Source organism: Ixodes scapularis, unplaced genomic scaffold (genome assembly GCF_016920785.2).
Source record: "Ixodes scapularis isolate PalLabHiFi unplaced genomic scaffold, ASM1692078v2 PGA_scaffold2__306_contigs__length_199485367, whole genome shotgun sequence".
NCBI lineage: Eukaryota > Metazoa > Arthropoda > Arachnida > Ixodida > Ixodidae > Ixodes > Ixodes scapularis.
The window spans coordinates 163,411,819-163,428,620 of record NW_024609857.1 but is presented as its reverse complement, the minus strand read 5'-3'; the positions used below and the strand labels follow the sequence as shown (position 1 = coordinate 163,428,620).

General features: G+C 45.1%; 1 protein-coding gene across 1 annotated transcript in view; it reads right to left on the bottom strand.

Moving 5' to 3' along the window:
- LOC8033002 (4-coumarate--CoA ligase-like 6) overlaps positions 1-12,029 on the bottom strand; it is a 74,819-nt gene extending 62,790 nt beyond the window's left edge. The window contains exons 1-2 of the mRNA XM_040219953.1: positions 11,781-12,029; positions 7,171-7,315 (exon numbers count right to left, since the gene is read on the bottom strand). Of these exons, the coding sequence (XP_040075887.1) occupies positions 7,171-7,315; positions 11,781-12,029 (394 nt within the window). The remainder of the gene's footprint in view (positions 1-7,170; positions 7,316-11,780) is intronic.
- Positions 12,030-16,802: the final 4,773 nt, after the last annotated feature.

Genomic DNA, 16,802 nt, shown 5'->3' with positions numbered 1-16,802 from the left:
TTTTGTGCGCGCGATTCCTTCTTTCGGTGTGTGCCACGCGGGGGCCACCCCTTTTTTTTTTTCTTCGGAGAACCCCTCATCCGCGTAGCCGATCATCACGTTGTGCTGAGTTTGCTTTACCTCCTTAATGTGTTTCATGGCGTATTTCACTCTTCTCGGGATAACTGCTGGTATTCATCTTGCGAGGCAAAGGCTTGTTGGACGGGACCACGACTTGTTTCTATGGAGGGAGCGGCGCTGGTATGTCGCTGCAGCTTCTGTTTGCGTCGTTTAGTTTCCATCTCAATAATTCGGCCAGGACTCGCTCCTGCTCCCTGTAGCGCAGCTCGCGTTCAAAGTGGTTTTTGCCCTGCTTGGCGATGTCTACCTACGGCAGGGGAACTGCTTTGTGTACGTCTCCGATTCTCGTGGACCTGGGTAGAACGGATGTTCCGTGTCTCGCTTCGTTCAGTAGCGTTTCCGGCTTGCCTTTATGTTGCTTGTTTAGTTTATAGAATTTTATTTCGTAGGCGATTTTGGAAATCAGCCCTGCCTGGATGATCGTCTTGGCGATGGTTTCGACGGCACCGCCATGTCGAGAGGCTACTCTTCTGACGATGACCACTTCCTGTTTTTAGGTGCTACTCATCCTTTGTAACCAGGGTTTGGTGTCCAGGTTCTAGTTGAGGTGCATCCCCAGGATCGCGTGTTCTTTCGTTTTACCTTTATTCTTGCCGTCGAACTTTAGGTTGGCCCTCGCTCGGTCCCATCCCTCACCAAAGACCAGGTACTTTGTCTTTTCCGGGGACGGCTTCATGCCCGTGAGTGTGAGGAATGCATCGATGATGTCCAGTCCCTGTCGTAACGTCTTAAGCTGCTCCGCGTCGTCTCTGCTGGTTAGCGCCCATATGCTGATGTCATCTGCGTACATCGTGAAAGCCAGGTCGGGTATTCAGGCTAGTCACCAGAGGAGCGGTGCCATGGCCAGGTTGAGGAGCGTTAGCGATAGGACCAAGCCCTACGGCATACCAACCACTATGAACTTCTCGCTGCTTTCAATGTTTCTTATTTTGATCTTGTATCGTCGTTCGCTCAGAAAAGACTTTACAAAGTCCAGGGGCCTGCCCCACAATCCCAGTCTCTTCGTGGTGTTCACTACGGTCGCGTGCGGTAGCGAGTCGAAAGCCTTGGCAGTGCCGACCGCCACCAGCATCTTTCTTCTCAGTTGTGTCTCTCGCGCTTGCTCTCCACTTTTGGGGGGAACCGTGTATTCTCTCTCTGATCAGGGCCAGGCTGTCTTGGGTGCCGAGGTGTTTCCTGAATCCGGTCTGGACGGTATCGTATACGCCTCGCACGTCCTTGATCCAGTCTATTCTGTTGAGAACCATACCTTCGACCAACTTGCAAAGAGCCGACGTTAGGGACAAAGGACTTGTGTTTTGTGGCTTGTCGGCTTCTTCCCACGCCTAGGTATGGGGTGTACCCAGGACAGTTTCCAGTGTCTACTGATCTTTCCCTGTTTCCAAATTCGGTTGTTCTGTTCAAGGAGGAGAGTCTTGTCAAATACCTTGGAGACTAATACAAGAAACTCCGGTATAAAATACGAAGACGGAAGCAGAAAGCTATTCTTGCGTCAGGGAGTGGAACACTAACTATTTTTGCCAATACGGGTGTACTGGGTTGGGAGGTTATGCCGTGTTTTGGGTTACTTGAAGTAACCCGTACCGCGATGAGCTGCAGTCGGTTGTTCGTGGACACGACTAATTGCTCAGATTTGTCTTACTTGCAAATAGAGACAGGGCCGAAATCATCAAAAATACCAGGAGCAGAGAAAGGAGTGGCCCACCCAGCTGGCTTTTTCTTCTTCAATAACTCTCTTAATCTAAATTCGTGCTGTAGTGCTCTTGTTCCTCTTCTTCGAATTTCGTCTGGTACGTGGAATCATTCGTGTGGTTGTTTGGTTGAGGAAAAAAGATGTTCCATGTCTCTTCTAGAACTTATTTCACGCTCCTGTCAGTATTTAATGCCTAGTTTCGTACGGCGTTGCCATTCTTTTTTTCTCGAAACATGGAGTTGCACGCCTCCCTCACCATTTTGAGAGAGGTATATGTTCGTTGAAGTCTTCGCAGAGTTATAACCTGTGGAATTTGCTGAGCTTGTTCGCGTACGCTCGGGCCTTCTTTGCCAGGCAGTTTGCTCTTCTGAGATTCCTCTTTTTCCAGTGCTTTTCGTACTTTTTTAAGCTGATGGATTTCTGTTTCAATAGGACGGGGAGGCGTGTGTTTGGGTGGGGTACGTTCTCGTCGACCAGCTTCCTGAAAGTCGCCTTTAAGTTGGCTTCTGCCATAATCTTGGTCAGGTCCTCGAAGCTGTTTACCGATCGATTAAGGAGAGCATCTTTGCCCTGTAGTCATCCCAAACGATGGTTTTGGCTTTTTGCTTCCGTTTCTTCAGTCCTGTTTGGAGGACTCTTATGGTTATCGGGTAACGGTCGCAGCCCCAGGTGTCGGTGCCTACTCGACACATGGTTTTGGTGCTCCGGGTTACCGTTAGCCCAGTGGGGCCTCGGACGAAGATCCTGATTAGTGCGAGGGTGGTCATTCACGTTGTGAGCCGTGTTGACAGGCACGCCTTCGACTTGACGTGCAGGTGATGGCATAATCCCACTAGCAGTTGCATTTATAGAGACACTACAGCCTTGTCCCTAGGCCGAAGACTTGGGGCGGGCACCTGTTTTTCGAACCAGTGCCGCATAGTGTTAATTTCAGCTTACTTAGCTTCGCTGACTAGTCAACGACTAGTTTCGAAAATGTAAACGTGCGAAATTTGTTTGCTAGATATTTCCTTTCACAATTCCGCAGCATCCAGCATGCTGAACCGTGTTTTGAAAATCCTTAGCTTCTACGTATCAGAAAATGATCTTGTAAAATTGTTCGAAAAATGTTATTATGAGACATATACTAACTCCTCTAAGTATCAACTTCTCGTGCTATTGTTTTCGTATTATTGTGTTTGTGACCCGTCGAACAACAGAAAAATTAATTTTGCTATCATCACCGTATCCATTTTTTTTTTCATTCATTTTTCTCGTGACTAAACTGGAATAGCCACCGCATGTCACTGTTGGCGCGACTGATACATCGCCATTTTTTTCTTTTTTTAGAATTCAAAGGTTGTCGAAAAGAGTACTAATGGAATAGGAAGTTCTCATTGGGGACCCTAACCTGAGCGTTAAAATTTTGTGCACGCCAATACACTTTCGAAGTAAGATGCGGAAACGTGCTAATGTCATGTTTACGCTAACGGGGTGACGCAATGTGCATCAGATATTATACGGCCCTCCTTGCGACGATTATTGTTTACCGCGGATATTACAGTAAACAGTATTAGTAGATCGTGTTTTTTCGATAGCCATACCGGCTGGGCAATAAAGTTTGGCTAGATTGGTCGCGCCATCTTATGAGCAATTTTCCCAATCTCCCTGGAAACGTTGTTTAATTACTTTTTATTAAGTATGTTTGCCATTCAAACGGAAGGATATAAAAACCGGTTCTCTTAACTAGAGCAATTCGTAAATGGAAATGGTAAAATATGGTTGCCTAAATGTGCTGTGTGAGATTGGTCATGAAGGCGAGCAGAGAGTCCAGGATCTGATTGTGGTGGTCGGGAAGTTTAAGGGGTAGGAATTTGATCACTTGGTGTAAGTTCGGGGGTCGTACTCGGGGTGGCAGGTCAACAAGATGGAGATTTCAAACGACCTAGAACTTTTAGCAGTCCAATGTTAAGTGCGTGCATGTGTCCGGCACTCGACATTGTGTGCACTGTGAACTTGGGTCCGTGCCCACTGGGGAGGTGGGTTTCTGGAGTTTGGCTATTCAAATTTGCAGGAGGGATGGCTAGTTATGTTTGTCACCTGCGAAGGTTGATCCGTTCGCAGACTCTTAATCCTCCTTTTTCTGCATCAGTGCTGCCCCATGGTTGCGTGATTTGGTTCAAGAGTATGTGGCTAGAAAAGAACGCGACTGCAAACTTCCCCAACGTACTCGACCACATTATCAAAGCATGAAATGCATTTTTACAGAATATTTGGTAAATATTTGGTCTGTCCGTCCGTCCGTCCGCCCGTCCGTCCGCCCATGCATTTGCCACTAGATTTCACGGCGACATTAACGTCACGTCACCACACCTACAATTTAATTTCCCCGCTAAATTTAGCGAAAACACTGACGTTACATAACGCGTAAAAAATGTTGTTTCCCTGCTAAATCTGGCGGGGGAATTTGTGTTGTGTTAGCAACACAAAGCAACATTAAGCATACACAAGCCATAGCAGACAATTCATTAGAATCTAAAGAGAAGGGATTTTTAGTCATAATTCGATATAATTAAATGTAAAAAAGCGAGCTCTCCCAAGCGGCTCAGTAGGCGTCGAACACCGGAATGTGCGATCCACAGCTCATTGCCTATACTCGACGCTATGAGAAGGGCCAAAAGAAAGCGCGCTGACAGCGGGAGCAAATACGACTCACGCGAGTCTGCGTGAACAAGCGACCGTCGGCACGCACAGCTGCAGCTCTCGAACGACGAGCTATAGCTCCACACGTGATCCTACGTCACGGGGCAGATCATACCGAACCAGCGGATAGCGCAGCAAGCTTATGATGTCACAACTTAGCATATACTGTCGAGACCGGTTATAAGGAAGTAAACGGGAATCGGAAATCACTTCGCTATATCCGCTATCTCGTTATAACGGACTTCGGTTATAACGAAGTGCAAAAGATAATGGGAAATCGTGATCGCTTCGCTTTAGCCGCTATTTCGTTATAACCGACTTCGGTTAACGAAGTGCAAAACGGAATGGGAAATGGTAATTGCTTTGCTGTAGCCGCTATTTCGTTATAACCGACTTGGGTTATAACGAAGTGCAAAAGGGAATGGGAAATTGTGATCGCTTCGCTGCAGCCGCTATTTCGTTAGTGCCGACTTCGGTTATTACGAAGTGCGACAAGGAATGGGAAATCGTGATCGCTTCGCTGTAGCCACTATTCCGTTATAACTGACTTCGGGTATAACGTAGTGCAAAAGGGAATGAGAAATTGTGATCGCTTCGGTGTAGCCGCTATTTCGTTATAGCCGACTTCGGTAATAACGAAGTGCAAAAGGGAATGGGAAATGGTAATTGCTTTGCTGTAGCCGCTATTTCGTTATAACCGACTTGGGTTATAACGAACTGCAAAAGGGAATGGCAAATCGTGATCACTTCGCTGTAGCCGCTATTTCGTTATTGCCGACTTCGGTGATTACGAAGTGTTAAAGGAAATGGGAAATCGTGATCGCTTCGCTGTAGCCACTTTTCCGTTATAACCGACTTCGGGTATAACGTAGTGCAAAAGGGAATTTGAAATTGTCATCGCTTCGCTGCAGCCGCTATTTCGTTATAGCCGACTTCGGTTGTAACGAAGTGCAAAAGGAAATAGGAAATCGTGATCGCTTCGCTGTAGCCGCTATTTTGTTATAACCGACTTCGGATAACGAAGTGCAAAAGGGAATGGGAAACGGTGATCGCTTTGCTGTAGCCGCTATTTCGTTATAACCGACTTCGGTTATAACGAAGTGGAAAAGGGAATGAAAAATCGTGATCGCTTCGCTGTAGCCGCTATTTCGTTATAACCGACTTCGGTTAACGAAGTGCAAAAGGGAATGGGAAATGGTAATCGCTTTGCTGTAGCCGCTATTTCGTTATAACCGACTTGGGTTATAACGAAGTGCAAAAGGGAATGGGAAATCGTGATCGCTCCGCTGTAGCCGCTGTTTCGTTATAACCGACTTCGGTTGTAACGAAATGCAAAAGAGAGTGGCAAATCGTGATCGCTTCGCTGTAGCCGCTATTTCGTTTTAACCGACTTCGGTTATAACAAAGTGCAAATGGAATGGGAAATCGTGATCGCTCCGCTTTAGCCACTATTTTGTTATAACCGACTTCGGCTATAACGAATTGCAAAAGAGAATGGGGAATCGTGATCGCTTCGCTGTAGCCGCTATTTCGTTATAACCGACTTCGGTTATAACGAAGTGCAAAAGAGTATGAGAAATCGTGATGGTTTCGCTGTAGCTGCTATTTCATTATAACCGACTTCAGCTATAACGAAGTGCAAAAGAGTATGAGAAATCGTGATGGTTTCGCTGTAGCCGCTATTTCGTTATAACCGACTTCGGTTATAACGAAGTGCAAAAGAGTATGAGAAATCGTGATGGTTTCGCTGTAGCCGCTATTTCGTTATAACCGACTTCGGTTATAACGAAGTGCAAAAGAGTATGAGAAATCGTGATGGTTTCGCTGTAGCCGCTATTTTGTTATAACCGACTTCGGCTATAACGAAGTGCAAAAGGAAAGGGGAAATCGTGATCGCTTCGCTGTAGCTGTTATTTCGTTACAATCGACTTCGGTTATAACAAAGTGCAAAAGCAAATAGGAAATCGTGATCGCTTCGCTGTAGCCGCTATTTCGTTTTAGCCGACTTCGTTATAGCCGACTTCGTTATAACTGGTCTCGACAGTAGATACATTAGCGGGTGCGTTAAACTCCTCCCCTTACGATTACTTTGGTCGTCACAAGAGGTTCCTCGCAATCCAAAAGCAATGACTACACGCACGCCCGGAAGGAGCGGAACCCAAATACTTTACTCGGAAAATATATTCTACTTTGCTCTTTCGCCTTATAGACAGCGCCCCGTCAGGGCCAAACCCTCCTCGAGCGGTTTCCCCTTCCAAGGGAACGTATGTCCATCGCGCAATCTGCGCTTTCTAAACCAACGGGTTTACCAGAATGAGGATAAGTCGAAATTTCTAATACTACCTGAAAGCAGCATCAAAAAGAGTCGAAAAGGCACTATTTAGTTTTAAGATGCTAATATATAATTTAAAAAAAAAGAAAATACTCCCAACATTGCGTAGAGTAAAATTCGGTGAAACGACGTCGGACTATTCATGAAACGGCCTTCGATGAAATGGTGTTTGGTAAAATGTCCCCTTCTATGCAATGGCGTTCAATGGAACGGCGTTCAATAAACTTTCCGATACCCGCCAAACGTAGAAAACAGGCAAACATAATATGTACGATACTTCTTAGCTTATATTTTACACTAGATATTATAATACATTCAAATTCAAAATGTCTCAAACGTATACCTGATTTTAGCCACCCATCCGGAGTAACCACTGTGCGGGTCGCCTCTGGGTTGTTATGGTAGGCTCTCATGCTTGTCGGGGACTTGGCCCAGAGTTCTCCAAGCTCCCCGGGTCCAACCACTCTTCCGGTGTCGATGTCCACAATCTGGTTTCGGTTAAAATCGGCGGTTAGCCCGTAAGATAGTTGGTGTTTGACTCCATTTACCCCTTACAGTGCGGTAGAAGGTACGCGCGCTCGTTGGACCGGCCATTCGTCTTTCTTTCACCGCGAGGTCACGCACACACAGACACATACACGCCCGCGCACACACACACATATACAAACACATACACATACGCCGATATCCACGCGTGAAAAACGAGCGGTCTTGTACGCGTTATGAAAAAAGTAATCGAATTAAAGTTCAAATTATTCTCACTTAAAAAGGTATGCAATTTAATTACGTGATTGATCGAGCGATAAGACACTGGCCGTTACTTGAAGAAAAAACCGTTACTTTCCCCGATAATTTGAGATTTTTAAAACGACCGATTTCTCTGCTGGCCTGAAAATGGGACTTTCGCACGCTCAATTGTTGGATTAGAATCACCGAATTACGATCTACTTATGCCACCAGTTTCGGTAAGCCGGGTTTCCCGTTGGAAGTTTCATTCGAGGAATCCTTGGTAGAAAAACTTGTGCAGACAAAGACGCGCCATTAAAAAAACAATGAAAGCCGTTTACAACTCCCTGTAACGCCGAATTAGAGCGCAGCTCTTGAGGGGGAGGAGGGAAGAATACTGAGGGGAAGGTATACCCCTCCTCCCTCCTCCTCACGTCCTCATCCTGTCTGCTACTCCTCCCTTCGAGCGGCGTCGCCGTCGCCTCACAAGGGTCACGTGACCTCACGGGGGTCTTGTGACGTTACCGGGGTCACGTGACCCCTATGAGGTCACGTAACGATGACGATGATGTCACGAGTGACGTCACTGTTGACGTCATCATCACTAGTGACGTCATCAGTGACAATGACGATGCGAATGCCGATGACGTCATCAGTGATGTCACTGATGACGTCATCAGTGGCGATGACGATGCGCATGCCGATGACGTCATCAGTGACGATGACGATGCCAATGACGTCATCAGTGACGTCACTGATGGTGTCATTAGTGACAATGCCGATGACCTGACTGATGACGTCATCAGTGACGATGGCAATGCCGATGACGTCACTGATGACGCCATCAGTGACGTTACTGACGCCGACGCCGCTCAAGCCGAAAACGGGCGCCTAAGAGCTGCGCTCTAAAACGAGGGTGGAAAACAAAAGTAACGTTTGCAAGCGATCTTAGTACTTCCAAAATAATCAGATTACTGTTGCGATTACTTTCGGACAAATATAATCGAACGCTTACAAAATTACTCCCAAAAGTAATTGACTACAAGTAATTTAATTATTTGTACAGGTGATAGAAGGGTGGGGGTTAATTAGATCGGCGAGCCATAGCCTACTTTATATTTAAAAGCCTGTCTATTCCTAGATAAAGCCATATAACGCCCGGCCGCCTGACAAAAAAAAAAGGCGAGGGGCGGCATTGATTGGTTACCGATAGGGTAGCAGAGAGCCGCTTGTGGGGTGACCCAGAGCCGTGTATGGGGACAGTTTGGCCAGTCTATGATCTCGCCGCCGGAAAGACCCTGTCCCGAGTGAGCCAATCAGCCCGCGGCGCTGAGCGAGAGGCGTGAGCGCATACGCGTGAACTCTCGGCTGCTCCCAGCTTAGCGGGGAGGGCCGCCATTTTCTTTCATTCGTCCGGCGGAATGCATGAGATCGACATCCAAATTTCGGTTCTTTCCTTTTATTTGGCAGGCTCTGGCAGGAAAATATTTAGTGTTATTCCTCGGTGGCTTAAAAAACTAACGAATTAAGTGCCTCCAATTTTGAACGTAAACATTGATTTCGGTGAAAAAGAAATAAGCCCGTAGCAGACGGCGCGTAGCCTCAACAGTGCTCCGCGCCGACAGCGTTGCAACAAAATGGCGGTCGTCTCCGTCTTTGCTCTCTTCTTTCTCTCTCGCTCCTTCGGCGCCCTCCTCCCTTTTCTTTATTTTTCTCCTCTCTGGCGCCCTCGTCGCCACCACCCACTGGCCGAACTCTCCGAATATACGGCTCTGGGGTTACCAGGGCAGAGCACCGCGCGGCGGCCTGGGCCTCTCCGCGAAACACATCTTCGTTTGGATGATTGCATTACCTCGGAAATCATAGTCCACTTCCAGGTGCAATCAGCCAAAACCTCCTAGAAGCTAAGGCCGCAGGGCTTTGAGTGGTGTCGTCACAATGGCCGAGGAAGAGAGGACACGTCGTGAAAAGGCACTTTCACTGGTTCTCTCTCCTGCGGCCGCGTCGTCTGCTCGCTCAGGTCACGTGGTTTGTTCTTTCCCATTTATCCGGCATTAATATATATTTTAAATGCGTAGCCTTGTATAATTTATTATATATATAATATAAACGTAATATACAACGCGCTACCAAGGTTGAAACTACCAAATTTATATTTATGATTATCCCCGAAACCGCGAGACCACACTGCAGTTCCGCAGCTCTTCACACTTTTCGAATGAACCGGCTCTGGCAGCGACATTTTCTTGGGCTCCGATTTTGGTAAATTCTCGTTATGTGTGAGCTGTTGACTCTCTGAAAAGGAACGCTGAGACGTTTCACAAAAGCAAGGAAAAAAAAAAATTCAGTCAATGTTGCAGGGAGCGCACACAAGCAAGAGATGGGTCGACGACGTAAGTCTCGTTCCACGCTCTGCCGCTGCTCGTGTGTGTCGTTCTTTTGTGTTTTCTTGATACTACGGCATTTGCGTGGATTCTCGGTCCTGCTACGGTGTAATCGACATGTGTGGCCACAAGTCAAGGATGGCACTGGTCAATTTTCGATAGATCTCTCTCCCTCGACACGGAGAAAGAGTTCTTTGAGTTCGTGTTAAATTTTTTCGTGACGGACATTGTGGGATGTAGGGATACGATCGACAGGTGACAAATAACTTATTTACGGGCTTTGTTGTTCATGTAGGACCCGAGTAGAGTGCTGCAGTCGATTCGTTTAGTCTCGTGATAGAATGGAATCTCGTTCTTCGTCGTTATCGGTGTGCAATAGCGTGGACATTTTGTAAATGTGCGTGATAACATTCAAGTTTACACTGGAATGTGAATAGCAAGTCTATGTGCGATTGTTGCAAGTGCGCTGTTTGTGCTGATGCGTTTATTTATACTGATGCTATTTTTTGCCCTTATTGCGTTCATACTACAATCCTAGCTATATTAATGTAATAGTATTATTGAATAATGCATAAATCATTTTTTGTTTAAAGGCAGCTTGAGCCTATAAAAAGAAGTGGGTTAGTTCATCGTAAATAGTAAGCTTGGTTCCTTTACCACACGTAAAAGCTAATATTTTTTTCCATTAAAGGGATACTACAACGAAGTTTCGGCGCTTATTTCTTGGTCTATTCGTGTTCAAGGGAGCAGTATGACATCAGACACACCAATCTCTTGATGAACAAGGCACAAAAAGAAATTTTAAAACGAATTAAACGATTAGCAAAGTGCACCTGGTGGTTGTTGCTAACGCCTCGTTTGTAATGCCCGTCTGGGAACCTTGACAGGTAGTGACGATAACTGTCTGACCTCCAGCCACCACGAGAGAAAAGAGGAAGGAGGAACTCGCCTCTCCCCGAGAATGTCTTTTTTGTGTCCAAGAAGTCGCTATTGTCCCTCTACAAGATTACAGAAGATTAACCCGTCACTCAAAATTCGTACAAAAGCAGCCGCTTCGGTGGCTGGAACAAGTAGGCCATCCTCTCCACGTCAGCCTCGGCCCAGCTTTGCGCGTCCCGAGAAAAACTACGTCATGATTCCGGGGGATGTGCATCTTTCGTTGTATCTTATAAGACACGCTTATTAGAATAAAAGCGCTTTGTTACGACGGTCGACCCACGCGTCTTGCCTCCGGTTCGGCGCTTCGACGCGCGCTCCCGATTGCCTTCCTTTGCGACGTCACGAGAAGAGCTCTACTGCCTTTGGCATCTAGGAGGTGTTGAATGAGCAGTCAGCGCTGCGAGACAAAGAGAAAGGAGGCTATGAAAAGAGGCTACCGGCGCACGGAGAAATGGGGGGGGGGGGGGGGGGGGGCGTATTAGGGGAGGGTAGTCCCACGACTCGCTCATTTCCCGAAATAAACAAAACAAAAAGGAGCGCGTCTGTGCTTCCGGATTCTACCACTGGGGCATTCTTTGGCGCTCCCTGACGGGTCCCCTACGCGCGCTCTTTTCTTTGATCTCCTTTAACCTTCACAGCTACAAGGCTACGGGCGAGTGCCTAGCTTCCACCGCACTACAAGCTTGGGCGAGAACAAAGTACATGCACTGGCAGGATGAGAACGGCAGTGCATTTACTTTTGACGCCCGGCCTCCAGCACGGGCTTGTTACCCTCCGCCGTGTTTTTTGGCTGCCTGTGCTCGCTGGAGATTGACGAGACGCCGAATTGTTATCAAAGTGTTCGCGCAAAAGGCGGCTCAACTGAAAAAAAAACCTCAAGTATTTATCCGTAGAAATCGCTCACCTTTATTTTCACGTCTGGGGCCGGAAAGCCGATCGTATTATATTCCATTGTTTCCCGTGGCAGCCAGGAGATCACGTTCGCGTATTCTGTGGTCCCATACATGCTCCTGAAGCTTTTCAGATCAAACGCCGACATTATAGTTTCTGCGGCCCTTTCCGTTACGCGGATGGCGATTACAACAACATGTTTTACGCTGGGAAGTCGAATTCCGCTTCGGTGCATATTCGCGGCGAGTTGATGTACGGCCATGCTGTCGGCAAAGAGCGTCGTAATCTGGAAAACAAGGTTACTCAAGTCAATACTCGAATCGATGAAGTCAAATACGAGGGATGTAGTACAACTTTCAGCCGCCCGTATTCCACCATTTCCAGAGGTATACTAATATACTACGAAGAACAGGGTATTTTCGGCACTTTCGGGCTCCATGCAGAAACTTATACTTTGTTTCACCTCAAGTCTAGACGCAGCCGACGCTACGAGCTGATGGGAGCAATCAGGCAGCGTCAAACAAGGCGCTATCATGATGTTCGTCATATTTCTGTGCGTGTTCTATGATCGCTCAAGCAATGAGTAACAGAAGAGGCCTAGTCTCTTGCTCTTTTGGCTGCAGGGCTTGATTGGTCCCTTATCTCGTAGAGTCGGCTGCGCCTAGACTTAAGCTGATACGACGTATGGGGACATTTTATTTAGACATCACGCACGGTATGTGAAGAGCTCGTTGAAACATTGGTGTTGCACACGGCCGTGGAGTTCTATTAAGGTAAACTGGCGACGTAAAAAGGGCTAGTGATTTGTAAGATGGCGACATAGGACGTGACAGCATATCAGGAAGGTTCGTTGTACTGCATTCTTTTTGTAAGTAGAGGCAATAATGTTTTATTATTATTCTATTCTAGCTGCTTGCCGCTTCCTACAAAACGTCAGTGGAAAATTTTAGTATGGCAGTGGCTGGTTGTTGCGTGTCAATACGCGAAAGCAAAGCGTACGCAAAACACCTCGTGTGAAACCGATTTAGTTGTTTATTTTGGCGAAGGTGATTCTTTTAGTTTTTTGTTTTTTTGGCCCGATCTTCTGAAATTTATCTTGGCGATATCACACACTGCCTGGTGATAGTTACAAAAATGCAGGGGGGAAGAAAATTGATTTACAAGGGCAAGGGAGGAAGCTACTGCCCGTTACGAAGGGTACATATATTAGCGTTTATCATGTCATCAATCCTTTTGTAAATAGCCGTTTTTTTCTTATTCAGTAAACCTTTTAAGTTGGTTATAAACCAATGGTAGGTTACTGGTACTTTGGTATAAATTTTAGAGACAGATTGAAAGCAAACGCTGCAGTCTAGATTTGAGTATAATCCAGTTGTCGTTAACCGTGTGCAGCGTGACGGTTGTGTTATACTGAGAAAAACATGAGTTTCATCTTATTTAATCCGTCCACATTCGTGCGAATGTTGTTATTAATCTGCTTTTGAGAGTTCCTGAAGCACTTCAAGGGCAAATGTGTTTACATGTACAATTACGTGATATCCAATAAGGTCAATAACATCATTTGAATTCGCAAGTTCAGCACCAAAAACAAAAAAAAATATAATACTACGTTATATCTAGTTGGAACTTTAATCCTTTATACTGGTTTGTTTGAAACAAAGACCCTCGTTGAGGGGACCAGGATGTATACAACTCAAAAATGGCTTAAGTTTCGCCTATCTGATTCCAAGAAAGTTTAAATTTCCAGCAACTATGATAATGCCATTGAAGTAAACACTTATCACTTTGCTCAGACAAGTGTAAATATTTTCAATGAAGTCACCGGGATTTATCCGAGGCAGGCGGTAACATATACCAATCAATCAGTGCGTGGCGGAAGTCCAACTCGACTCAAACCCATCTTATTTCTAGATACAAATCACACTTCACAAGGAATCTTAGAAACTCGATCATTTTCGAAAATATTTTAGTTCTTACATAAGGGTCAATCTGTGTTCTGGACATTGGATGTCCGCCACGTTTCGGTACCAAAATAATATCAGGTTCCCAAGGCGATGTAATCCACTCGAGTTTGTCCCCACTTCTGTAATTCCCTAGCCGGGCCTTTAAGTGGGAAGTAACTGAAATGGTATGAAATTAAAGTTTGCAACTAAAAATAATGGCGTTAGTGCATTTGTGGAAGGAGTTGTAGGCACATTTGTGAGTTCTGACAGGGTTAATCAGTAGGGCGCGCGCTCTCACGTTGTAGACGTTGCTATTAGATCACTGCAGTACTTTCATTAAATTACACACACATTTCATATCTGAAGCGCACTTTGCCACCAAGCCTATGTGTGATGTTTTGTTCTCGGAATTTGGATTACAACTACCACAGCTTTTGCCTTGAAAATTGCAACGTTGATTAGAAATCCTCATATTCTTTTAGAGATGACCGTGGTTGAAACCTAAAGGTATTCCTGAGGGCTTCATTGTTTGTCCTTAAACTCGCTAATTTTGCAGTGTCGGGGGGGGGGGGGGGGGGGATGGATGGGAGGAGGGGGGGTGACCTTGTGAATTCAAGAAGTGCTATTCTCAAGCGAAAACTCAAGTTTAAGTTCACGCTCATTGCCCTCAAGGACATCGTAAGAATGTATTACTTAAGTGTAAGCACAAAAAAGAGAAAGTCTAAAACACTGCTGCAATATACAAAAATAAAGTTCACAAATATACATAATCAATATTTAGGCAGGCGGAACAAAGTTAGACATAGTCATTGGTGGTTCTGGTAAGAGCAATATAACGAGTTAAAAAGATGAAAGAAATCACGGAAGTGGAGTTTAGCATTTCGAGGAAAATACAGATTCTTTAAAGGCAGTTTTAACATTTAGGGCAATGTTTGCACGTACGTATGAACTATTTTATACAGGCGAAAGAAAACTAGACCTTTGGATTGGTAGCACTTAATAAAGACTAATAAAAAAAAGCTCGTGCGCACCGATCATATTTTGACGCATTCGCTTCCGAACATTTGAAAGCACTTCATACTTGGAATTTCAAGTAGAAGTTTAACCAGATGGGCTACTGAGTTTCACCACGACTCTTTTCTTTATACATCATGGGTTACATTTCTGTCTTCGTTTTTAAGGAATGAACTTTCTGGAAGACAGACTGATAAGCATGCACTTTGTTTTAAGGATTGTTACAAAGTACAAATTATTTAACCTTAGCCGTTGACTTTTGTGCGTACCTAATTACCCGAGTGTCTTAATACTTTAGAAGGTTCGCGATCAATGAAGCATTCCTTTAATTTGCCTCCGCGTTAAATCGAGGCGGTTCATACAATGAAAACTACTTCACTATTGCAAGCTAAGCATTTATATCTTCATGATACCAGTACACCGACCTCGAGATTTTGTATTCCTACATGTCGCCGTGTGGGGTCTATTTTTGAGTTAGACTAAGAATGATAACAATAAAGACAGCAATATTTGCATCACTTAGTTAATTCCTCTCGTAATAATATACTAGATTACTTACATCAAACCTTAAAAAAAAGGTGGAGCGCTCTGCGGGGACAAAAGCAACTCTGTCGTTTGCAAGCGTCTTACGAAAGTGTTAGCATTTTTTTAGTGCACCTAGCTCTTTATTTAATTATGACTAATTTGCTAACATTTTAATTTTTCGCAGAAGGGCCGAGGTGTAAATAGGAAAGTTGTGGAGCGCGTTAAAAACACCCAATTAAAGTGGTTGCAACATAATACGCTTTAAGCGATTCTTTTTTTAGCCTGAAAAAAGGCCTGCGAAATGTAAAGAAAAAAAAGATCACGTGAAAACGCCGCATCGTGATTGCAGCACTTTCCGACGCGCTCTGAAGGAACGAAATCGACTTTAACACTTTCCAAGACAGGGCTTCCTGTGGGTGTAGGCCCCGAAGTTAGGCGCGAGCACCTCCAGTCGTAAAGCGCTGTATCGGACAGCGCGACAGTAATAAGATGGTCTTCGTTCCTTTAGAGCACGCCTAAAGGTCCATTCACGCACTTGCCATCGAGTACGACCGAGTGGGACAATACCGGTTTTTAAACCTCTTGCGACGTCGTAAGACAAGATGCACTGCTGCGGAGCAGGTCCTAAGCCGTCGCAAGAGGCTTAAAAACCGGTCTCGCCTCAGCCGGTCCTACTCGGTTGCAAGTTCGTGAACGAGCCTTCACAGCGGTGCAAACGCGATGTGAGTGCGCGTTGTCAGGTGTTTTCTTTTTTTTTTCCATTTTATGCGAGCTTACTTTTTAGGGTAAAGAAAAGGAGCCTACAACTCGTAATATGTAGCAAACATCTTAAGTAGTTGTTTGTTAATACTCTCTGCAATGTTCTGATTCACGACTCGTCCCTTAAACGAATAATTAAAAATTAGCTAATTAGTTTGAATCACTCAAAAAACTAGGCCCACTAAAAGAAGTCGCGAACTTTCGAAAGACGCTAAGTAACATACAGTTGATTTCACTCCCCGCAGTGTGCTCCGTTTATTTTTAAAGTTTGGTTAAGTTATCTGGTGCACCCTGTGAATAAACAGGTTTCAGAAAAAAAATAGCATTCCGGTAATAAAACGTTTTTTTGGCAAATGTGTTTCTTTTTAATGAAACCTATCGGATTACCTGACATCTGCAAACAGTGTTCACCATTTCCTGAAAACTTGTTCCCTCGGAGATATTTACGCACGTGGCCCCGGAACAGACAACTCTGAGCAGCATTCGGAAGCCAACGGGCATTGCGCACGAGAACACTGCTCCAACAGTTTCCGCCTGGTCAAACATCATGTTGAGTCTAAATGAAATCAGAGAAATGATATTATGTGCTTTGTTATGCCGCCTTAAACCGTATTTGGCTTGTTGTGGCGAGCTCAAGTACGCAAGATGTGAAATGAAAAAAAAAAAAAAAACAAATTAAGACCATAGTAGCCCGTGTCTAATATAGCAAATGGGAGGACATTTTTAACATTGTTTCAATAGGAGCGACCTACTTAACTTGAACTTTCGTGATTTGTATTTATTCGCCAATACTA